Source organism: Nyctereutes procyonoides, unplaced genomic scaffold (genome assembly GCF_905146905.1).
Source record: "Nyctereutes procyonoides isolate TBG_1078 unplaced genomic scaffold, NYPRO_anot_genome, whole genome shotgun sequence".
NCBI lineage: Eukaryota > Metazoa > Chordata > Mammalia > Carnivora > Canidae > Nyctereutes > Nyctereutes procyonoides.
This window is the reverse complement of record NW_026575120.1, coordinates 19,198,388-19,222,714: the sequence shown is the minus strand read 5'-3', so window position 1 is coordinate 19,222,714 and position 24,327 is coordinate 19,198,388. Positions and strand designations below refer to the sequence as shown.

The 24,327-nt window shown below is 45.1% G+C and overlaps 1 protein-coding gene across 14 annotated transcripts in view; it reads right to left on the bottom strand.

Moving 5' to 3' along the window:
- Nucleotides 1-24,327, bottom strand: part of CSGALNACT1 (chondroitin sulfate N-acetylgalactosaminyltransferase 1) — a 328,453-nt gene that overhangs the window by 32,133 nt on the left and 271,993 nt on the right. For all 14 annotated transcript variants that reach the window (XM_055335069.1, XM_055335058.1, XM_055335060.1 and 11 more), the window contains one exon: nt 12,364-12,580. In XM_055335069.1, coding sequence (XP_055191044.1) covers nt 12,364-12,580 — 217 coding nt within the window. The remainder of the gene's footprint in view (nt 1-12,363; nt 12,581-24,327) is intronic.

The window sequence follows — 24,327 nt, the reverse complement described above, 5'->3', positions numbered from 1 at the left end:
GAGGCCAGAAATAAACCCATGATTATATGGTCAATTCATCTTTGACAAAGCAAGAAAGAATATCTAATGGAAAAAAGACAGTCTTTTCAACAAATGGTATTGAGAAAACTGGACCAGCCACATGCAGAAGAATTAAACTGGACCACTTTTTTACACCACACACAAAAGTACACTCAAAATGGATGAAAGACCTAAACGTGACATCTGAAACCATAAAATTCCTAGAAGAAAACACAGGTGGCAATTTCTTTGGTACTGCCCATAGAAACATTTTTCTAGATATGTCTCCTGAGACCACAGAAACAAAAGCAAAATTAAACCATTGGGACTTCAACAAAATAAAAAGCTTTTGCACAGCAAAAGGAACCATCAACAAAACAAAATGGCAACCCACAAGGACTTTGTCTTTTTAAGATTTTTTTTTTTTTCTGGGAAAACAAACAGTTCCTTCCCCCTGAGGATACTGTGCCACAGAATACAGGGACTAATTAAGATATATTTCCAGTCAGAAAACATGTATAGCAGTCACTTTTACAGTTGTATTTTTATTTCTCAAGAGACAGAAAGCATATCATGGTCTTTGAGTTCTGTTGCTAGGCCGGACAAATGCACTGTGGAAAGAGCTACTTGACCATTGTTCACACACTCCGTCCAGAGATACAGAAAGAAGCTCCCGTGATCTGCCCGAGCTGTGGAGGCAGCCAGGCACGTGATCCAGGCTTCCAAAGGACCAGCCTAGTACTTGTATACCTCAGGTTACCTTAGCAGGGTGAAGGACGTACTTATGAAATCTCACAGCTTTGGGTCTTGCCTGTCTAGGACTCTAGAGCTGGATGGGTTTGTGTGACCTGGAGGAGGATGGAAGAAACCTCAACAACACTCCAAATGTAAACGGGCCATGAGGAAGGACTGCTTAACTTGCATTCTTGATGGGACCAGTCAGATGAGACTGAGCCATCTGGTGGACTTGGGGCTGGGGGAACCCAAGGCCTATTTGGAGGAAGCGCTGGATTCCCAGGGAGAAAACACATCCTAAAGTAGGGTTTCTCAACCTCATACCACTGACATTTTGGACCAGAGAATTCCCTACTGTGGGAGGAGCTGTCCTGCGCATTGCAGGATGTCTTGCAGTATCTCTGGCCTCTACCTGCTGGATGTCAGTAACACTCCCAAGGCCCCACTCAGTTGTGACAAGCAAAAAGGTCTCCAGACCTTACCAAATGTGCCAGGGCAGAGGGTACAAAATACCCACCCTGGCCAGAACTACTATCTTACGAAGAATCAGGTTCAGTAAAACACCAGAGTTGTCAGAGGGGAGCTAGACTCTGAAAACACACATCCCCAGGATTTGTCCTGCTCTATAGTTGGCTCCTATGGACTCACGGGGAAGTTCTAGAGAGAAATGGGGCTGCAGAAAACACAGAAAGGCTCTCTTTACAGAAAACATGATTATAAGGGGGTATTAGGAGCTCCAGCCAGGACCTCTGGGGAGTTAATGTGGTGGTGTTGGCACCGTGCAGGCGGCACTGGCAGCCTCTGTGGCATTAGCAAGTGCCAGTGACTTTGGCTGTTGTCAGAAGCAGTGTGTGGGCATCAGGCAGCTGATGCCTGGGCTAGTCAGTGGAAGCTGAACTTGTATTTGAGCATATGTGAAACATCCTTGAGGATTCCTAGAAAGACCAGGAGGGCACAAAAGGCTGGACGTCTTGCCACAGAAGGTGACAGAGAAAGAAAATTGTGTTTTAAGATTTTATTTATTTGTTCATGAGAGACACAGAGAGAGGCAGAGACAGGCAGAGGGAGAAGCAGGCTCCGTGCAGGGAGCCCGATGCAGGACTTGATCCCAGGACCCTGGGACCATGACCTGAACGGAAGGCAGACACTCAACCACTGAGCCACCCAGGTGCCCTGGAAAATTGTATTTTTATATAATTAGCAGTAGCTGTTTTTATACCTCGGGCTAAGTGGCCTATGGAAACACAGATTCAAATATATTTACTGAGCAACTTTGTGGTACAATGCAGTACTCTTATTGGAATAAGATTTTGGGGATCCCTGGGTGGCTCAGCGGTTTGGCATCTGCCTTTGGCCCAGGGTGTGATCCTGGAGACCCAGGATCAAGTCCCACATCAGGCTCCCAGCATGGAGCCTACTTCTCCCTCTGCCTGTGTCTCTGCCTCTCTCTCTCCTCTCTCTCTCTGTATGTCTTTCATGAATAAATAAATAAAATCTTAAAAAAAAGACTTTAAAATATAATTATTTATGGTCCCTGTGAGGGGGACCAACCACCTAGGTCGGCCTGGGATTCTCCAAGTTTTAGCACTGGTATCCCAGGAAACTTTTCAGTCCCAAGCAAACTGGTACAACTGGTCACCCTACCTGCCTCAGGGACCAGTGTACTGGAAGGAATGGACAGCTAAAGAAAGTAAGGACAGATAGATTATCTGCAGCAAAGATCCAGAGGTGTATCAAGCCCAGAGACTGGGAAGATTTGAGAGGAGGGAGAGGGGTCTCAACAAAGAGGGAGTATCCAAGCTGAGCCCTAACAGGTGAGTAGGCTCCACGCAGGTGAGAGAAGCAGAGAAAGGGTTTTCTTGGCTAAAGAAGCACAGATGCCAGGAAATTATATCACCATTCTTTCCCAAGTCAACTTTCTACTCAAATATATCAGGGATGAGAAGATCTATTATTTACTTTTAATTATGTCCTGTGCAAACGAGATAATATATACAGAATGACCCATCAGCTTCCAAATGTTACCTACAGTTTACAATGACAACAGAAGGAAACTGCTTATAGCCAAAAGGCACTAGACAGGAGGAACAGGTACCAACTGAAGAGGGAAGGGAGAGCGACTGGGGCCTCCTGTCATTTGGTTTTAAAAAATAATATTCTTTTTTTGGTTTGGTGGTTCCTTTCCCCCTCCCCTAGCCCCAAGCAGAATTCCTGGACTCCATTGCTTGACTAGCCCAATCGGTGTTAAGCAATGAGACTGATTTTTGACTCTCAACCAAGCAATCAGGACTCACTTTCCTGGTTGCCCGTTTCAGAAGAGCAAACGGATTCATTTCCAATTCACCATTTCCTACTCTTGGGTATATGTTTTCACATAATCTGTGGCTCAAACAAAAGAAGAAACACCTTCTACAAGGTCCCCAAATAGAAACTTTTCTCTGAATAAGGTGAATGATGGAAATTAGTGTTTCTTAGATATATGAATCATAAAACTTTCCTGGGTGCCACATGGGTATAGAGAAAGGGCCCGCGGGAGAGGGAGAGGGGCCTGAGTGGGAGGGAGAAAGATACTGTGGAAACTACATTAGTTTTCCTTTTGAAAAACTGACAACCAGGGCCCTATCTCAACCACAATGCTCTATGTGATGATGACCTGAGGCCTTCCTGTTATGCCAGTTTAGCCCTATCCTTAGGGCTCAATTCAGTCTCTGCAATCCATAGTCATTGTTTTTAAAAAAATTCAGAAATCTTCAGAAACATCTCAACAGTTCTAGGCAGAAAAGGGATTAAAATATCACTAAAGAAACTTTAAGTAAAAGATGTCCCTGATCCTGTCTGAAAATATAAATGCGTTGGGAGGGATGAGAGAAAAGTCAGAAGAAGGAAAGAAAGAACATTAAAACAAAATTAACTACCAAAGTCTGAGGAGAATCCTAGCAACATGAGAAAGGGTTCACAGACCAGCTGGAAGTAGTCAAAATAAAAATCAAGCAAACTTGAACTGGGAAAGACTCTAGAAATCATAAAAACATCATTTGCATAAAAATCTTTTTTTTTTTTTTTCTGAGAGAGGCTCAGAGATAAGGACACAGAGGCAATCTATAGTTTTGTTATTACGGGTTTCTTCCTGCTATCACAAACTACACCAGGAAACAAATGACTAGCTTGAGACCTACAACACCGAAACCAAGGGAAACCAGACAGCCAGAAAAGCAAACGTGAGAATAGTTTCAAAGGCAAATTAGGTGATTAAAAAAAAAAAAAAGAAGAAGAAGAAGAAGAAGTAGAGCAGGAGAGGAGGGGGTAGATTTAAGTTAATATGCTGTTGGGCAAAGGGGGAGCATCAAAACAAGGCTCGATTTTAAGCAAGCTCACCCGGATGCACTCCTATTTCTGGCCACAGGTAAAGGGGTCTGAATGATGGTCCTCCAGACCCACCAGAGGTCCATGGGGCATTCACGGGAGATGACACAGCTCCTGGGGACTGAGGGTGCCCCACGGGCCAGGACCACACACAGCACAGAGATCTGGCCTGCCAGAGTTTTGAAAAAGCCATATCTTGTCCATAAACAACGACGGCACCACAAAGTACCCCCCACAGTAGTCAGACCAGAGCTCCAGGCTGCTCCTGCCAGCTGCCTTCCTGCTCCTGGAGAGGGCAATATGGAAGCTTTAGCTTTGTTATTTCCTGTAAATCTTAGGATTACATCTTATTTAATGCCCTCTACCTCTCCAATAAAGGTCTTTCAGGTCTAGTGCTGGGAGAAAGCTTTTCGCCTTCTTTTCCTTACTGAAGGCTGAAATAAACCAGCCGGAGTCTTCCCCTTGTCCCTTTGTCTGCCAGAAAGTTCAGAGCTGGCATTTTTGACAATCTGCAATGGTTACCCCTTAGTCCTGGCTTCCAGGTTTACCTGTCCTCCATTCTGCATTGTTGGTAAGTGTCTTTGTTAGTGACCTTTATAAAAATGGTTTTGTTAAATTGGTATTTTTCTATAGACACAAATAATTTTTTTAAAGAGTTTATTTATTTATTCATGAGAGACAGAGAGATAGAGAGAGAGGCAGAGACACAGGCAGAGGGAGAAGCAGGCTCCATGCAGGGAGCCCGATGTGGGACTTGATCCCAGGACCCCGGGATCACGCCCTGAGCCAAAGGCAGACGCTCAACCACTAAGCCACCCAGGCGTCCTGACACAAATAATTTTTAGGATTAGTTAAGATGACTCAAATAATAATGAGAATAAATATCTTAGTCCATATACTCCATGTACCCAGGAATCAATTCCGTCCCCAGGGCCTGGCCCTGACAGAGTTCTGGAATATAAAAATTTGGTCTTTGGTTCTCTGCAGATTGTACCCATGCCTGGCCATCACCTAAGTAAGCTGATTTCTCTGACCTAGTCTTCCCTCGGGGGCCATTCTCTCTGGGGAATTCCAGGTTCTACATCTATTTCTATTGTCTAAGAAGGCATATTTGTTATAATTCCTAGCCATTTGGCTTCTGTGTAGGTGAATAGTTAGCAAACTGATGCTGAAGTGAAAAATAAAACAAAACCCTAAATCTATCTGTAATAACCAGTGTCAGAGCTGCAAGAGGACCCATCTGGAAGGTACTTTGAATTTACAGGAAATACTAAAGCCAGCTATATAAAGCAACTTGTAAAAAATCCCTCATTCAAATGCCATCAGGACAAAGAGTGTCTACATTTTAAAGGACATGCACTGGAAGGATAATGTTTTAAATACATTAATCTCAAACTGATCATTCAAACCCTGTACCAAAAATAGTGGCAAATGGCAAATCTTGCTACTAATAAATGACCAACAAAGAGCACATAAAATCTTCACATGGAAGACAAGAAGACAGTGGAAGACACAGAAGATTGTATTTTTGCCTCATGTGGCTCCCACCTCCAGTCACTCCCTCGAGGAGACTGGGAGAAGCCACCTAGGCAGAGAGAACGTGGCCCAGGGGAACGGCTGATCTGGGGGAGACAGGGCCCAAATCCCAATTCAGGATCCTGGTGAAGGAAGAACCACAGTGGAGCATGTGGTCTCTTCACCTTATGTGGGAAGTAGAGAGGGACAGTAGGACTATCCTCATTATAGTTTATGAACGAACCCCTGCAAATAATAGGGGGTGGGCAGAAGCAAAGGAAAAAGATGATCATAATCAAGATCCTTCTTTTTTTATTTTTATTTTATTTTTTATCAAGATCCTTCTTAAGATCAGAAAGAGGAGAAGGGATGGGCGATGCTGACAATCAGTTGAAGCATCTTCTATGTACCCTTTGCAACACACACACACACACACACACACACACACACACAGAGCCAATCATTAAACAGAAGGCCAAAACCTTATCTTCTTTCCTCTTTTTGATTTGTGGGGGTGGAATGAGCTGCTGAAGACAACAGGTACAGGTAAGAGAAGTAAATTCACGAGGCTGATTGATGTTTCAGGCCTCAGTCCTTCACTGAGGGCCAGTTGTGAAAGCCAAATCATCCTCTCCTCAGGACAAAGACTCATCCACCACTAGACAGAGCGAGCCTAGCACAGCGCACATCCATGCCAGGGTGCAGAGAAGCCACGGGAATTAGGAACCTCCAATGAAGGTCACACAAAGCCTCCACTGAGTTCCTGCTCTCCTCCCTCTGTTCCTGGAGACTATAAATAAAGTGAATAGAACAATAAATCCCTTGCCCTCAGAATACAGCCAGGAGTGGGACACAGACAGTTCTCCATCAAGACAGGAAGGCAGCCAGGGAGAATCCATCCCCTACAAGGTCAGAGGGAACAGTCTGAGTAGCCCTCTGTGTGCCAGGCAGAAGGAAGATACAGAGCTACCTCACAGCAACCATGTCTCAAGAACAGTATCAAAACTAAAGGAAGAAAGAAGTAAGAAAGCAATAGCATTCAACAGTTAATGAAAAACCCAGTCTGAAAGAAAATACAATTCAAACGGAAGAAAATATCTTATACATTTTATACTTCCTTAATAAAAATGTGAATTCAATAAAAAAAAATCCAAGAAGAAATGACAAAAAAAAAAAAAGATTAAAAGGCACACTCTGTGCTGAGAAAATAAGGTGGCAGCCCAAACACACACAGAAGTACTAAACTAAACACAGCCATGGGACAGAATAGATGCATCTGAAAATCAAATTGCTCATCTCAAGGAAAGCCTTATGTGAGAGCAGCTAAAAGAGTAGGCATTAAGAAATAGAAGCTAATGCATAATTAAAACACCAAAAAATTTTCCTGACATGAAAGAATCCACAAAGCAAAATAGAAAACTCAATTAAGTATAGGAAAAATATGAGCGAGAACAACAGAAACGGTGATGAGACATATCCTGATGAAGCTACTATGATTCAACACTCGGAGGAATTCTTCAGGCACTCAGGCAAAAGCCAGTCATTCTCGAGAGAGACCAAGTAAACTTGTCCTCACATTTCTCTATGGCATCATCAGATGCCAGAAGAATGTCTCCAAACTCCCAGGAAAGAAAGTGTGCCCAAGAATGGTAAGCCCACCAAGTTATCCTTAAATCAAAATGACTGTGAGTAGACGCTCCACTCTCAAGCACTCACGACCCTTCTTGAAAAAAATTTCTCATTCATTTGGGGAATATAAATAATAGTGAAAGGGAATAGAGGGGAAAGGAGAAGAAATGGGTAGGAAATATCAGAAAGGGAGACAGAACATGGAAGACCCCTAACTCTGGGAAATGAACTAGGGGTGGTGGAAGGGGAGGAGGGCTGGGGGTGGGAGTGACTGGTTGGTGGGCACTAAGGGGGGCACTTGACGGGATGAGCACTGGGTGTTATTCTGTATGTTGGCAAATTGAACACCAATAAAAAATAAATTTATTATTAAAAAAAAATTTCTCTCCATGGACTCTAACCATGCAAGACCTCTGGGCTGCAGCCACTGTTGTCTGAGGGCTGCTGATGGAGCCATGCAATGTACATACAGACTCTGAAGCCACAGAGCAGAACACAAAGGCTGCAACCCTGACAGGGTAAAAGTAGTAGACAGCCAACACCCTGGAGGATGGTAGGCAGGAGAGGGAGAAAGAATGACCGTGCTGACTTCCTCTTCTTGGGGTGACTTTTCTCTCAATCCAGTCTAAAGTGAGAATAGGCAGCAAAAAATACACAATAATTCCAATATTTCCTGTTATGCAAAATCTTTTTTTTTTTTTTTTAATTTTAGAAGGATCTCAGAGGCACCTGGGTGGCTCATCTGGGGAAGCATCCAACTCTTGGTTTAGGCTCAGGTCATGATCTCAGGGTTGTAAGACTGAGCCCCATGCACTGGGCTCCACACTGGGCACAGAGCTGCTTAGGAGTCTCCCTCCCTCTGCATCTCCTCCTCATGCACTTTGTGCGTGCTTTCTCTCTCAAAAAAGGTAATCTTAGAGGGATCTCTTCAGAACTTATACTGTCTCTCACAGTAGAGAAATGTTTTCTTAAAGATCAGCAATTTCTTCAGATTATACTTCAGATTCACTTCTATAAATTGAGTCAGGTAAAAATGTAGTTCTTTAATTAAAAACAGTATCTAGTATAACTCATGTTGTATTAAAGAATTTCTAGCTAGCAAGTTATTCTTCTATCTGCATATATTCAAAGAAAAGTACCTATGATACAGTTCAATTAATGTTAAAAATGAGGGTATTATGCTGAGTGAAGTAAGTCAATCGGAGAAGGACAAACAGTGTATGTTCTCACTTATTTGGGGAATATGAATAATAGTGAAGGGGAATATAAGGGAAGGGAGAAGAAATGTGTGGGAGATATCAGAAAGGGACACAGAACATAAAGACTTCTAACTCTGGGAAATGAACTAGGGGTGGTGGAAGGGGAGGAGGGCGGGGGGTGGGGGTGAATGGGTGACGGGCACGGAGGGGGACACTTGACGGGATGAGCACTGGGTGTTATTCTGTATGTTGGTAAATTGAACACCAATAAAAATTAATTTATAAAAAAAAAAAAAATGTTAAAAATGGCTAATTTGGGGAGGCAGGGCAAGGAGTGGATTTTTAAATAATTCATTCCTTGTGTTCTGTATTATTTAAATATTGTATAAAGCTATACATCTCTTTCACAAATTAAAAATCCACATTTAAATTATAGTGGCCAAAAATATCTTCTGTTGAATTTTTAAACAAAACATAAAACATATGGCAACTACATAAAAATTTACAAAACAGAATTCAAAAGAAGAAAACAAAAGTCATTCATCATGCCATTTGCGGTCCCAGCCACAGTTAATATCTGCTAATCTTGTAAAAGAAGGGATTTCATAAAGACAAGGTCAAATATTTAATAATAGCCCCTTGTATTTTTTCCAATACTTTTAGGTTTGTATTAATTCTATTTAATTATTTAATGGACCAGCGTTTACTCTGAGTTTTGGTATGCAGTAAGAATTTAATATTTTCTGCTGTTTGATGAGTTGCCATACACTGAACAGTCCGTTCTCTGCTGGCTGATGTGAAATGCCACAGAATTAAATCCTCTCAGGTTTGCATACCCTTTCTTATTCCATTTTTGCAGAGACCCAACACACTCAGAAACCCCTAGCATACAGACTCCCCACCAGCTTCTGCTCCAGTGTCCTCTGTCCTGAGTAGCTTTCTTTGTGACCCATTGTCCCTTACTTTTACTTCTGCTGCAGCTCCCAGCTCTGTTCCAGGAGCTTTAAGTCCACACGAATACAGACACCACCTCTAGAACTCATCTTCTTGCCCCTATGCCTGGTCGAGTGTCGGGCACACATAGGCCTTCCAAATATCCTACCTAAGTAGTAAACCTTCCCACCCACCTTCTCCTGCCTCTGTGCCACAGCAGACATTTTACTGGTTTTTAAAACATTAACTAACATTACATTTCATTTCACCATCTGAATTTTGGAGACTGGCAAGCTAGTCATTTTACCTTTTTCTTTTCTTTCTTTCTTTTTTTTAAGATTTTATTTATTCATGAGACAGAGAGATCAGAGACATAGGCAGAGGGAGAACAGGCTCCTCACAAGGATCCCCAGGTAGGACTCAATCCCAGGACCCCAGGATCACGACCTGAGCCAAAGGCAGACACTCAACCACTGAGCCACCCAGGTACCCCCATTTTACCTTTCTCAACAATATTTCCCCTCTAGTTTTAGTCCTATTGTTAAATACATGCAATCCTCATGACACTAAGGCAATAGCCAATCATATATAACCTAGAGAATCCTGCTACCCCGGGGCCGCGGAGCCCTACAAAGGACCAGGCAGACACTGCTTCAGTGTCAGCACGACCTTGCCAAGCCCAGCAGGCTCAGTGACTGGTCTTCATGACCAGCTGATGCAAATCTCCTGGCCCTTAATCTGGGAAGCTCTAGGCAGCTTCCTAGCCAAAGAAACTTACTACAAACTAGAAATGGGCCTACCCACCGCTGGAAGCAATGCTTTGACTTAACGCCTAGTGCCGACCACAGGTTTAGTCCTTCTTGGGAAATCATGCTTGATCAACCAGCAGCACCCTGCCATCCCAAAGAGAAGGCAGGGGACACAGAGACACCAAAGGAAGGCTGCAAGAAGCCAAAGTTCCACAGACACACTTCACTACTGGAGCTAAAGGACACTGTTGACACTGGAGTGATGGTGCCCAACAGAGCATCTACAAACTGGGAACAGATGACAAGATCAGCCTGCCCTACTTTGCATGATGTCACAATATAAGGCCCAACTCCTGAACCTGGGGAAGGAAAGACAATGGGCATTGTGATGGCTGTCTTTATAGGTCTGGGACTATCATGTCCAAGAGGCAATGGATTTGTTCAGTCATTTCCTTAGAGGCTAGAACTAGACCCACTGGGTATGAATTACAGGGAGGTGGACGACAGATCCAAAGAACAGCAAGTTTTCTATCTGGAGTTGCTCAACAACAGAGCAGCCTGCCCAGTGAAGGAGGCAGTTACCTGGCACACATGCACACGTGTTGTACAGAGTACTGAACGTCAAGGATGCTCTGGAGGGATCCTGAACTAAGGGAGGAGCAGACCAGGTGACTGCCAAAGGTTTCTTCTAAGACTATTGGATTCTGGGCCTAAAATTTATTTATTTATTTTTAAAAATATTTTATTTTTTATTTTTTTAATTTTTATTTATTTATGATAGTCACAGAGAGAGAGAGAGAGAGAGAGAGGCAGAGACACAGGCAGAGGGAGAAGCAGGCTCCACGCACCGGGAGCCCGACGTGGGATTCGATCCCGGGTCTCCAGGATCGCGCCCTGGGCCAAAGGCAGGTGCCAAACCGCTGCGCCACCCAGGGATCCCCTAAAGTTTATTTAGATAAGAGTTCCCCTTCAAATGTAAAAATCTTAAAAAGACTGCATTCATCACCTAAAATTTTGAGAAGTATCAACCCACACCCTTACACAGCATTACTGGCTTTTTACAATGTGAATTTAATGATAAAAGATTAAAAGCAAATGTGAAGGGTGCCTGGGTGCCTCAGTCCATTAAGCATCCAACTTTTGATTTCAGCTCAGGTCATGATTTCAGGGCCATGATTTACAGGTCAGCGAGGAGTCTGCTTCTCTCTCTCCCACCATCTCTCCCCTCATTCATGTGCACTCACTCTAATAAATAAATAAAATCTTTAAAAAACATAAAAAACATAAAAATAAGTTATCGTTCAAGATTTATAATTAGACATATATAACTTTTATCTTTATAATAAGCTAGCTAGGTAAGTTAGCTTACCTAGCTACACCAGTGACTGGTGATATGAATGTTAGCCATGATAGCTTATAAAAGCTGATACCGCACATAAAGGGATTCAAGATACACATGTAAAAACTACATTACTGCATCTGAAAACAAACCCTCACAGGGTGCCTGGGTGGCTCAGTCAGTTAAGCGTCTGCCTTCAGTTGAGGTCATGATTCCAGGGCCCTGGGATGGAGCTCCGTGTTGGGTTCCCCGGCTCAGCAGACGGTCTGGTTCTCCCTCTCCCCATTCTCGTGCTCTCTCTTTCTCAAATGAATAAATTAAAAAATCATAAAAAAAGAAACCCCTCTTCTTGAGCAGTATAAAAGCGTGTACTTGGAAACTTCTTGGTATAATTCGAAATTTAATCTCTGAGATGTAGGTTTGAATAAAAAATGGATGCTGATTCAATCAATCCTAGCAGCTGCAGGAGCAGGACAGCCCATGCAGACCTTGGGCAGCTGAGGGCACACATCCTCCAGCCAAGTCCACGGGCGATGGGGGGCGCTGGCCTTCCAGAGTCAGGGAGAGGCCTCCCTCCACTGATGAGGCAGCGTGGCCTGTGCCGTATCTCAAACCCGACCCTAAACCCAAGCTAGCCCTGGACACAGTAGGCATCAGGCCATTTCTGCAGGTCCTGGTGAGAAGCCACTCTTCAGAATTTTTGCTTCGGAAGATAAATCTGTCTGGCAGTTTTCTAGTTGCTTTAGGGAAAGGCAAAGGATAATTTCACATGAAGGAAACAGTTGAACAAGAAGAGAAAGGGGCCTTTGTACTTGGCTGGGGAAACGAGCGCGATGACAGGAAATGATACCAGCATTTTAACACATGCCACACTGAGGAGGGTAAACATGTACCAACCGACCTGAAGTTGTGCATGAACTGCCGGAACTTGTCTACCCGCTTTGCCAGTGGCACGATAACGTTGATGAGTGTGTTGCCCATGTTGAGCTTTTCTTGTTTTACTTTCATGATAGGGCCAAAGGGTCGAAACAAGACAAGTCGCCTGAATTCATGCTTCTGCTCCCCTTTGAACGTAAGCTCATACAGAGTGCCTTTATCCTTCTCTGTGCGGTAGATCCCTGTTGATGAAAACACAAAGGTAGTTTTTAAAATTAACCTTGGCTGCTGAGTATTTTTTTTTTTTACAGCCGAGGTCTAGCCCAAAAGGCCTTTTAAAACATTAAATTAAATCTCTACGTGTAATAAGTATTTGAGAACCCAAAATGCTCCCGCATTAAAAATCCCCAAGAAATCAAAATACCATCAATTCAAAATCATAGTTATGAAGACTTTAGATAAACACTAAAGTTTGTGATGTTGAATACAAAACTATATTTATACCATACAGAGGCAGTCAGAAAATGGACAGTAGAGAAACATGCCAAAGTAACATCGGCTGTGATGTGGAGTTGGGTTGTACAGTTTTTTCTTTTCTGCTATCATCCACACTTCCTGCAATATAATTAAATACTGTAATTATTACATTTATTTAATTGTAAAAGAATGTTAAAGTTATCTGTTAGGAATTATAGCCATTTCAGATAAACTGACCAAAGCAATCTATTTAGAGCACTTCAGAGTGGACCTTTGGAAGCTTCTGGTAGCACTAAAGCTCATGATACATAAAATACCCAGCACAGTGGCAGGTGCACATCTTATTTAATTCCATATTACCCTTCCCACCTCTGAGAAGCAGCACAGCCAGTGCTCCAGAGCCAGACTACTTGGAATGCCTATTTAAGGCCCCCCCAAACTGTGTTCTATGCCACATTACTGGTACTGAAATGTCACAGTTTCACTTGTGAAGTTGAAATTGTGACCCGTCAGCTCTCAGGATGAGCCTCCCAAGGGCCTGATGTGACAGACTTTTTCCAAAGAGGCAAACGATTCCCCACCACCTAGATTCCACTGCCTTCCTGACATCGCTGGTATTGTGGGTGTCAGAAAAGACTCCCATACAAATCCAACCAATCACCAGCTAGGCTCCTTCACCTTTGACCTCTGATTCCCCATGTTTCCTAGTGCAGGTCTCTTCCCTCCTCTTTGCCCAACTCCCAGCTTTAGCTGGAACACCCCTCCTTGGTCTTGGAGGAGCTGCAAAAGTGCATCGCCAGGGCAATAACTGGCTGCACAAGGGTAGTGACAGTTCTCCAGGCCTCTGGCAAGGCACCCCTCCGTTTTCCCTCACTCCCTCTACGTTTGTGGGCACTATAGGTCTTCCTCACAAACGCTGCCAGGTTCTCTGCTCCACTCACTGCTGTGTCAGAGCTTTTCGTCCTTAAGCCTCTCTGATCCTGTTCAAAGTCTGGATCTCCTTCAGGTGCCACAGAGAAGAGTCTGGTACTGCGGGGTTTCAAGGTAGCCTCATCTCTCACGACCATCTGGAGGGCCTGCCTCTGGATTCAAAATCCGCTGGCAGCCAGCACAGTGACCTGAGGGCCCAAGCGCGGTCACCAGCGGGAGCTCTTGACTGAAGACCCCCCTTCAACTCCTTGGGTAACAGGGCATACTGCTCACAGGCCCTCAGAGGCAGGGAAGGTGAGAGAGGTTTTGCAGGGCTCATGCTGGAACAGAATTCAGAGTCCCTGCAGGGCCATTCATGGCAGAAAAGAGGGGGTTCATTTCTCAGGAAGCTCAAAGGACTTCTTTGAAAATGTGAAGTGGTTCCCTTCAAAGTCTGTTCATTCTCTCAGGCAATTAGTACTCACTGAGGAAACAGGCTCTTCCCCACCTCCAACGCTGTCTGCAGCAGCTGGGGAAACCACCAGCTTCCAGGGGTAAAAGGAGGCAGGGAGGGAGGAAGGAGCTGCTCTTGGGAACAGTGTCCACACAGCTCACACGGGCCTACCAGGGGTTGGCAGCAGGGCCTCAAGCTCCTGTTCCCGTGTCAGCCGGTGTACCTTCTCTATAAATGTGGGCAAGGCTGCTGACAGTTTAATGTGCAGATAAAAATGTACGTGGGCTGAAGAGGGTTTTTTAACTAAGTCATTTTCTTTTTCGGCACCAGGATAAGAATCACTAACTTTTAAAAATCAGAATCCACAGATTTGAAAGTGCAGGAAGAGATACATGAAACCATCTGAAGAGATTGGCATCTACTTATAAAGACCCAGAGAATATACTAATTCTTATTACAGGGCTTCTCATGAGCACGTCAGAAGAACCGCAGTGGCGGCGCCCGTGTCCTCAGCCCAGTGTGCCAGGCAGCAGCAGGATCGGTGGCCTCAGGCACAGCCCTGCAAACTGGGAAGGCCAGGGCGCATGGGCTAAGCCCACACGCCACCAGTTCAGCTGCTTTCTCACTGTCTTCCAAGTCCCATGTTTGGAAAAAGTTATTACATCAACTTTTTAACATATTTCCCCATACTCTACCTAATTAAATTAATTATGCCTTATAAATCTCATTTAGATCTCTTAATTCCATTTTAAATAAGTCATATAGAAAAATCTCTTGCAGCCTGTGTCCACTAAAGCCCACACCCAGCCTCCACCCACCACACCCCCAGGCACACCCTCCCACACCTGCACACTCTCAGTCTGCTTGTAACACAAAGGACACCTCAATGGATCGCTGTGCCTCCTGGAGATCTTCAGAGGTGGAAACACTAGGAGGTTGAGAAGGGCAGAAGCATTCTGAGGCAGAAGAAATGGCCTATCAGCTAGCCAATGAGCCGCATGCACCAGCAGGTCAAATGCAAAGCAAACTGGTTTTGCATAGGATAACATCATTTTATGCATTATGCAAATTAAAGATCAAAATAAAAACTTTGGAGCTAGTTGAGATTTGGGGCTAGATACCCTAATTGGCACCCTCTTTTCCCCTCTTTCTCCCCATAGACACTATGTTTACTTTGAGTTTGGTGTTTCCACTTCCTGAGCAAGCATCCTAGTGCTCATCTTCTGCTATTCTAGGGGACCAGGCTGTTCGTGGGATGACCCACTAGGGGGGGACCCCTCCAGGCATCCAAGACATAGCTCCACGGTCTGCTGCTGATGTCTGCTCCTTCAGCAGGTGAGGAACTAAGCAGACATAGGCCCTTCTCGGCATCTTATCATCAACATAGGATCTCAGAAATCAAGAAGCTGGAGGTTAAGGGGGTACCACTCCTTACCCTCACACTCTTACTTACCCTCACTCAGTGAGTGTACACAGGTATGGCCAATGCTGCCTGCTGATCGCAGAAGGGTCTCCACCATCACTGCCTTTCCCACCTTCTCACATGGAGCCTAGGTCAGGTCTCTCAGCAGGATAACTACAATCCTCTGCCAACCCATGTCCCACTCCCAGGGCCCAATCCATCCTGCACATATGGACCTCAGCTTTCCTACAGTACTGTTCTAACCCTGCTTTTCCCTCACTGGCTTCTTGTAGCCTAGAGAATAAAGTATCAAGACCATGGCCAGGCCTTCAAGACCCTCCATACTATGGCCTCAATCTACTGTCCTAATTATAGGTCTTGCCAGAGGCCTCATGAGAAAGATGGGCTCTAGTCGTGCATATACAACTGCTCTTCCTCCTTTGAGAAAGTGGAACCCTCCTGCAATGCTGGTGGGAATGTAAAATGGTACATCCACTATGGAAAAGAGCTTAGCAGTTCTTCAAAAAGTTAAACATAGAGTTAATCACATGATCTAGCAATGCCATTTCTGGATATGTACCCAAAAGAAATAAAAACAGAGACTCGAACAGATCCTTGTACACACGTTCATACCCCCATTGTTTACAATATCAAAAGATGGCAACAACCCAAACCTCCATCAACCGATGACTAGATAAAACATGGTAGATACACACAATGGACTATTACTCAGCCTTAAAAAGGAAGCAGATTCTGACACATGCTACAACATGAATGAATCTCAAAGACGTGCTATGTGAAATAAGCCAGACACAAAAGGACAAATACTCTATGGTTGCATTTATATGAGGTGTCTATACTGTCAAACTCCTAGAGACAGCAAGTAGACTGGTGATGCCAGAATTGGGGTTGGGGGGCAGGGGATGGGGAGTTAGTAATTAATGGGCCCCAAGTTTCAGTCTGACATGATGAAAAAGTTCTAGAAATGTGGGCTGTAATGGTTACACAACAGTGTAAATATGCTTAACGTCATTGAACTGTACACTTAAAAATAGTTAAAATGGCAAATTTTACATTATGTATACTTTACGATAATAGTGGGTCTCCCCTGAAGAGGCCTTGAATTTTCTTAAGACACACTTCCCCACCAGTCTACCTTTTGTCTCTTAAGCTGAACTCCTCCTCTGGGACCCAAAGTGGCCATTAAATCCTCCAGACACCCTGGTCTTCAGAGGCTTTTATTTAAGATTTATTTATTTATTCATGACAGACACAGAGAGAGAGGCAAAGACACAGGCAGAGGGAGAAGCGGGCTCTCTGAAGGGACTCAGTCCCAGGACCCCAGGATCATGGCCTGAGCCAAAGGCAAATGCTCAACCACTGAGCCACCCAGGTGCCCTGGTCTTCAGAGATTTTAAACTTTTCTTTGCTGACCTATTTTTTTCAGTTTCTCAGGACTCTGTAGATCATCTAGTCCAGCCTTGTCATTTGACAAGTGAACAAACAGAGTCTCAGGGCAGTTGTGATCTATCTGCCTGTGCCCACCAGACTTTTTAGTGACTGCCTGGAACATACCCCGCTCTGAGAGGTTACTCCCTAGAAGTCACTTTTCATATGCAACATTAGCAGCTCAAAGCAGGGCAAAGATGCAGAAGCATGAAAAACAGAAGTCAGAATTAACAATATAAAGTTCATTGTAAAAACCACCATTTGGCCACACAGATAATTTTCACATCCACCCTTGGGACTTTTCTTTTATGCTGACTCAACAATTTTAACAGTTATTAAATAACAATCACCTAAATTCATAGTCTACAAGACGTTCAAAGTAGTAAATCTTAAGAGGGAATCTTCATAAAATATATTTTAAACAACAAAAAAAGAGTATATGAGGAAAGAAAATCTAGAACAGGCTGAAATGCTGACAGTAGTGCACAGTGGCGTCCTGACAGGGAGGGAGAGGGAGAGGCCCAACATTATTTGTTTTGAATTTAAATCTCTGAGACACCGAATACAAAAACACTCTACCCATGTAAATTGCCTTTGAAAACGTCACTTCACTATAAGAGTGTATCCTCCTTACTCTGTACAAGGAGAAATAGAGAAATACCTGAGAAAGAGTTCGCTCCTAATAGTAATTTTTAACTATTTTGGTGCATCAATGATTTTCAGTTAGAAAATCCTGCTAAAAAAAAAGAGAGAGAGAGAGAGAGAGAGAGAGAATCCTGCTCAGAAGGAATTTCTCATTCCCAGACCATGTGAGATAAATGAGACATTATTACAGTGCCATCTGTTATCAGCTCTGTTTTCCAAGGAAAAATAGTAGACATTTGCCATTTGTGAGAGAGGTGCTCCTGAGGCTGCCATAATCTTCAAATGCTGAGGTACCACATGTAAGTAATTTTCCCCATAAAAAACAATAAAAAGTAACCACTTCAGGCTTTTCCTCAGCTGCCAGCATTGGGAAATGTCTGTACACACTCTACTCTCTGCTCATCACGGTGTGTCAGTCCATAGCAGCTTCTGGACATGGCCTGACACAAGTTTATTGTTGTTTTCAACCCTCATGCAACATTTCTTTTATTTGATGAGAAATGGTTGTACTGACTGGTGTCCTTGCTGCAACAATTCATGAATTGCCTTTTCTTAGTTCTATATACTGCACTGGGTGTGTAATTGTTCGTGTTACAGACCAATGTGGACAACCCCAGCACCTTAATCTACCAGAAATTTCTAAGAACCTCACTTTATTCAGAGCTCATCCTTGGTTCATCACTACTACTAACAGCTGACTTCCTTTTCAGAGGCATTTTCTCCCCCCACAAAACTACAACCTACCTATCACGAAGGCTCTTGGGTATTTGACAGTACGCAGGGAGCCAAGGCATGCTGTGGTTCCAGGGTAGCAGTGGGCTGGAGTCCTCCCCAGGGACCCCCAGACTGACACCTTCACATTCACATGGCATGGTGATTCTCATTCCCACTGATCTTTCTTATGTGTGTTATTTCCTGTGGACTGTGTTTTATACTAGAAATATAAAATAAACATAATAAAATCACTGTGCTCTCAAAGAGAAAGATAGATAGGGAAGCAACACAGGCATGAAGACAGGACAAGCACCTGAGTGAATCTGCCTCAAGTGGGAGGGGACAAAAAGGAGGGGAAACTCTGCCTACTGAGGGGAGGAACAGTTTGATAGAAGGCATTTCACCAGAACCGAAGACCAAGGGGGTGTTTGCCAAGATGGCAAAATCAGAGAGGGCATTCTATGCAAACATAGCAGCCTAAGCTACGACACTGAACACACTAAAAGCCATCATGTTGAGTTTGGCAATTCAGCAAAGCTGAGGTGCAGAGCGAGGCCTGGACCAGGCAGGAGGGGTAGGTGGGCGGTCATGCAGGGTGCACCAGGCTGGCCCACCAGCTCCCTCTCACCGCAGCACAGGCCAGCCTGGAGCCCAGCCTAGTGGCTGCCACCAGAGGAGCCGGGGCACCACGTAGGGACCGTCAGCCCGCGGCAGTGGAGCGTGGGGCCAAGGAGTGAGGTCATATGGCAACAGGGGAGAACCACAACAGTTCAGCGACAATGAACAAAGGCCTGAGCTATGGCAATGCCAGCAGAGAGGATGAGAAGCCAAAAAGAACTCGAGACAACGTAGTTAAGAAATGGGACAGCGGGGAGGGGAGGGGAGGAGAGGGGAGGAGAGGCATAGTGTGATTCCAGTTACAGGGGAGATAGGATTTGGGGTGTGGATTTGCAGAGCTGTGTGAGGGCAGGAGCTCAGTGGATGGGCCTCCCTGCATGGAGGCAGCTATGAGTGCGAGTGGTGTGGCTGGGGGTTCCCATTCTGAGGAACCGCAGGGGGGCTGAGGCTGGGGCGCCCCCATCCCAAGGAGCTGCAGGAAGCAGCCTTAAAAAGGAAGCAGGAGGGTCGAGGCTGGTGTGCCCCCACTCTGAGGAGCCACAGGGAGGCCGAAGCCGGGGTGCCCCCACCTCGAGGAGCCGCAGGAGGGCCAAGGCTGGGGCACCCCCACCCCAAAGAGTCTGTGTGTCAGCAGGGAGGCCGAGGCAGGAGCAGCAGGAGAGGGAGCCAGGGACTGCACCACACCCACGTTCCAGCAAGCTCCAGTATAGCAGGGACCAACCCGGCCCCTAGACGGTCACTGGTGACCTTATCATCACTTATCACCATCCTCCTTCAGAGGAGTGACAGGGCTGCAAGCCAGGTGTGAAGGGGGATGGCAGCTGAAGTGGCCACAGTGAGTGGAGGGAGTTGCGTTTTCCTTTCATTTCCTTGCAGTTGGGGAGTTACTGCTGCTGCCTCAGGACCTTTGCCTTTTCTCTCCCCTCTGCTTGAGGTGCAGTGAGGTCTCAGCCCAAAGCCAAGTCCTCAAAGAGGCCTTCTCTGGTCTCACCCCTACGAGCCCCCACCACTCTGTCCACCGCTAACCCGTTTGTCTGCCTCCCACATTATGTGAACATGTTTACTTACCCACCTACTTGTTACCGCTCCCCCGCACTAGAAGGTGAGCTCTGTGAACACCAGAAGTGTTCCCACAGCCCTAATGGACACCCCATGCCCAAAGGAAGGGCAGGAGGGTGGGAAGGAAGGTGCTTGATTAGAAGGGAATTAATGCAACAAAGCAGCAGCTAGAGGAACTCAGAGTTGATGGCATTTTCTTAAAAAAAAAAAAAAATAGGAAAGGGACACCTGGGTGGTGCAGTCAGTTAAGTGTCTGACTCTTGATTTTGGCTCAGGTCATGATCTCAGGGTCACAGGATTGGGCCTGGGTCAGGCTCAGCACTCAGCAGGGAGTCTACTTGAGATTCTCTCTTCCTCCTGCTCACGAGCACGCTCTCTCTCAAATAAATAAGTCTTTAAAAAACAGAATAAAGAAACAACCATGCATACATTGGGGAGAAAGGAACAAACAGTACGAGGCATGAGGATCCACAGATGGAATGAGAACCTGAGAGGTGGGTGGGAGCCACGACCCAGAAAGGACATGGTCTTGGACAGAGCAGCATTGTCTGTTCTCCCCAACAGGGCAGGAGTAGGAGAGCATGGGTGCAGGTCCCGCAGGCTCGGGGCAAGAGGCCAAAGGAAGGCCCAAGAACTAATGTCGGCCATTTCTCTGTAAAGTGGAAGGAAGGTCAGGCCGAGGCTGAGGGGATTCCAAGGGGAGAGGGGTGGAGGGCTGGGATGGTGGCCAGGGAATGGGAGCTGGCACAAGGCACAGCCAGGCCAGAGGTGACAAACCCACACTGACAGCAGCGTCCGAACCTCCAGCGGCTCTCCTATGGCAGCATGAAGAACTGCCCAAGGATGGGGAAGCCTGATCCGGGACCGGACTCTGCAGGACAGGTGTGCAGGGCAGGGAGGTCAAGGCGCTGGGGTTCAGGCTGGAGAGGGAGGGGTAAAGCCTAAGAAAAGGCAGGTCAAGGCCGCAGGATGGGTCAGAGTGCAAATAAACAGCCAAGACATTGGAGTCCGAAGTAATAGCAGAAGTTCTGGGGAAAATGGACTTTGATGAAGTCCAGGTTTAATGACACAGCAGGGCTCCTGCAGGAGCTGACAAGGCCTGGGTGTGGCTGCCTGGGACATGGGCCTCTGCGTGCTACGTCCCTCTGTGCCCTAGAGTTGGCCAGAGCATATGGAAGGCCGCTGAGACCTTCAGCTCGCAGCCTCCGTGTCTCCCCAAGCTGGCACTCTTCAAGGACTGCGGGCTTCTTCTCACAAGACACTGCAGATCCATCTCCCTCCCTAACTTTAAGAAACCAATGATGAAAAAACACAGTCTAGATGCCCAGCTGGAGTAAAGGGAGTGTAAGGGGCTCAACACGGCAGCAGGTGAACCAAGAGAGTGGGGAGTCCTGTGAGGACTCCAGAACAAGCATCCGGGGCAGGGAAGTCAGAGCAGCCGCTGTCGGGCACGTTTCCCAATGGCTGCAAGACTTCCTCTCAACACATGGCGGAACAGGACATCCAGGATGCTCTGGGGGAGCTGATAACCACAGATGCAGACAGCAGCAAGGAGCAGGAGTTTAAAAGGTTGAAGAGCAGGAGCACCTGGGTGGCTCAGTGGTTGAGTGTCTGCCGCCTTTGCCTCAGATCGTGATCCTGGGGTGGTGGGATCCAGTCCCACATTAGGCTCCCCACAGGGAGCCTGCTTCTCTCTCTGCCTGTGTCTCTTTGTCTCTCATGAAAAAATAAATAGGATCTTAAAAAAAATTGAATCATAATGTACGTTCAAAGCATCAACATTAACTACTTTGTGCTTCAAGGAAAATCATTAGCTGCACCTTATATAAGCATTTCTTTTATTTGACTAACTTATCTAATTAGTGATAAAAATTAATTTTAGTTTTATAAATAGGCTAGCAGAGCAAATAACTGGACATCTGGGGGAAAATATGAGTATTTCTGTGGAACTTCTGAATTACATATAAGCCACACCAAGCTGAAGAGCAAGAAAAGAATCCAAGGCCTAGAATATAGGTCACAATTTTCTCCCATAACAGACATTAGTGGACACATATTCATCTATGCCAGTAGGAACTGGTAAGCTTCAGAAAAGGCAGATTCGGGGATCCCTGGGTGGCTCAGTGGTTTGGCGCCTGCCTTCGGCTCAGGGCATGATCCTGGAGTCCTGGGATCGAATCCCGCATCGGGCTCCCTGCGTGGGGCCTGCTTCTCCTCTGCCTGTGTCTCTGCCTCTCTCTCTCTCTCAGTCTGTGTCTCTCATGAATAAATAAATAAAATATATTTAAAAAAAGAAAAGAAAGAAAAGGCAGATTCTTGAGTCCTATACCAGATCTGTTAAATTGGGTCAGAGGACTAATTTTGAGGAATACTGATTTAACCCCAAACCAGTACAAAAGATAGAGAGTAAAAATGAAGAATTAGGCAATGGAGTTTCTTATGGGAGAAGAACTACGACCAGATGCTCAGTGAACATATACTATACCAAGGCTAGATCCACCATCCCTGCTGCTTCTAGGGGGTCACAGGAGGGGAGAGGAGCCAATCCCCACAACTACCTGGTGAATCAGCATGAAAAGCACACTTTAAAACCCCAATCCTTTTTTCTTTTTGGACTTTGAACATCCACTTTGTAGCATAAAGTTTGCAGCTACGGCCCAACCTTGTCAATACTTTAAATGAAATCTGAATAATGTATCATTTCTTGCAAACATTCCAGGGCCACAAGGACAGTAAGTAAAGGTAAGGTGATAGTGAATAATGGGATATGCTTCTGTAAACCGATTAATCCAGTCACTCATTCACTCAATGATCCTTCAAAAAGCACCTTCTGTCATTGGTGACAGACATAAAGATGAATAAAACATGGATCTGCCCTGGAGAGCACAGAAATGAGCAGCTACACACAGAAATGAGCAGCTACAGCAGAAATGGTTAGGGTCAGGGGTGCCAGTGAGAGATCTCAATTTCTGCTTGGGAGACACAGGGACAGGTGCCCAGAGAGGCAAGCATCTGAATGACATTAAGGAGGCGACCTGTATAGCAAACAGACTTAGTGCAGGGAGCGTGAGGACCCTCCAGGCAGCCTGACCTGTATATACAACAGTATACAAGAGTATGGGGTGAAAGTGTGGGGCTTTCAGAAAGGCACATAACATACATTCTGTAAGGCTGAGATAGGGGCCAGGTGAAGAACAGGACAAGACATGAAGCAGGTTCCAAATCATGATGGCCTCATGAGTCATGCTAAGAAGGGCTTCCTGTGTGCCACCATATAGATTTTTGGGTTTTGTTTGGATATGGGTTTGTGGATTTTCTTATATTTTCTGGACAACCACTATAGCAAAAATATAACAATTTGAATCTTAAACAGTTAAAAAAAAAAGTATTTTCTAACCAGTATGAGGTTGGAAGAATGAATCCCATACCACACTTTTGTTCACATCCTTACAAACACAGACTCAGACACGGACACACATCTCAACTTGATCACCAAGGGAAAACACAACACTCAATGAAAGAAAAAAGGTGTTTTCCCTTTGGGGTTAAAAGTACACTAAGAAACTACTTTAATATTGACCATCGGGAGCTATGAGGTATGTCAACCCAAAAGAAACATCCTTTTTAATATAATAATCTGCTCAGAATGCCAAGCTACATTTTGGTCACGCTAGATCCCTGGGAGGCAGCAAGTCATAAAGTGACACCTGATAACAAAGCCAGGGAAAGTTCTCACAGAGAAAATCTGGCCCAGGAGAGAGACAGACCTGAATTTTAATTCCATTCAACCATTAACTTGCTCTATGACTTTGGATAAGGTCAATTCTCAAAGCTTCAGTGTCTCCAACGCTATAACACGGGCACTAAATGATACACGATTCACTGTGCCCATGAAATAATAAACTAAAAGAATCATAAATGTAATTTTAGGATTAGGAAAGTCACTGCCTCTACAAAATTCCTAGAGCAAATTTAGTAACATCATAAGACTAATGTACAATGGAATGTACATTAATGTACAATTCCATCTTGGAGGCACCTGGGTGGCTCAGTCAGTTAAGTGTCTGCCTTTGCCTCAGGTCAGGACCTCAGGGTCCTGGGATCAGGTCCTGTGTCAGGCTCCCTGCTCAGTGGGGAGTCTGCTTCTCCCTCTCCCTCTGCCCCTTCTCACCCTTACTCCCACTCACTCTCTCTCTCTCTCTCTCTAAAAAAACCAATTCCATAGGAAAGTGAAACAATATGATCTATTAGATGCAGTTTTC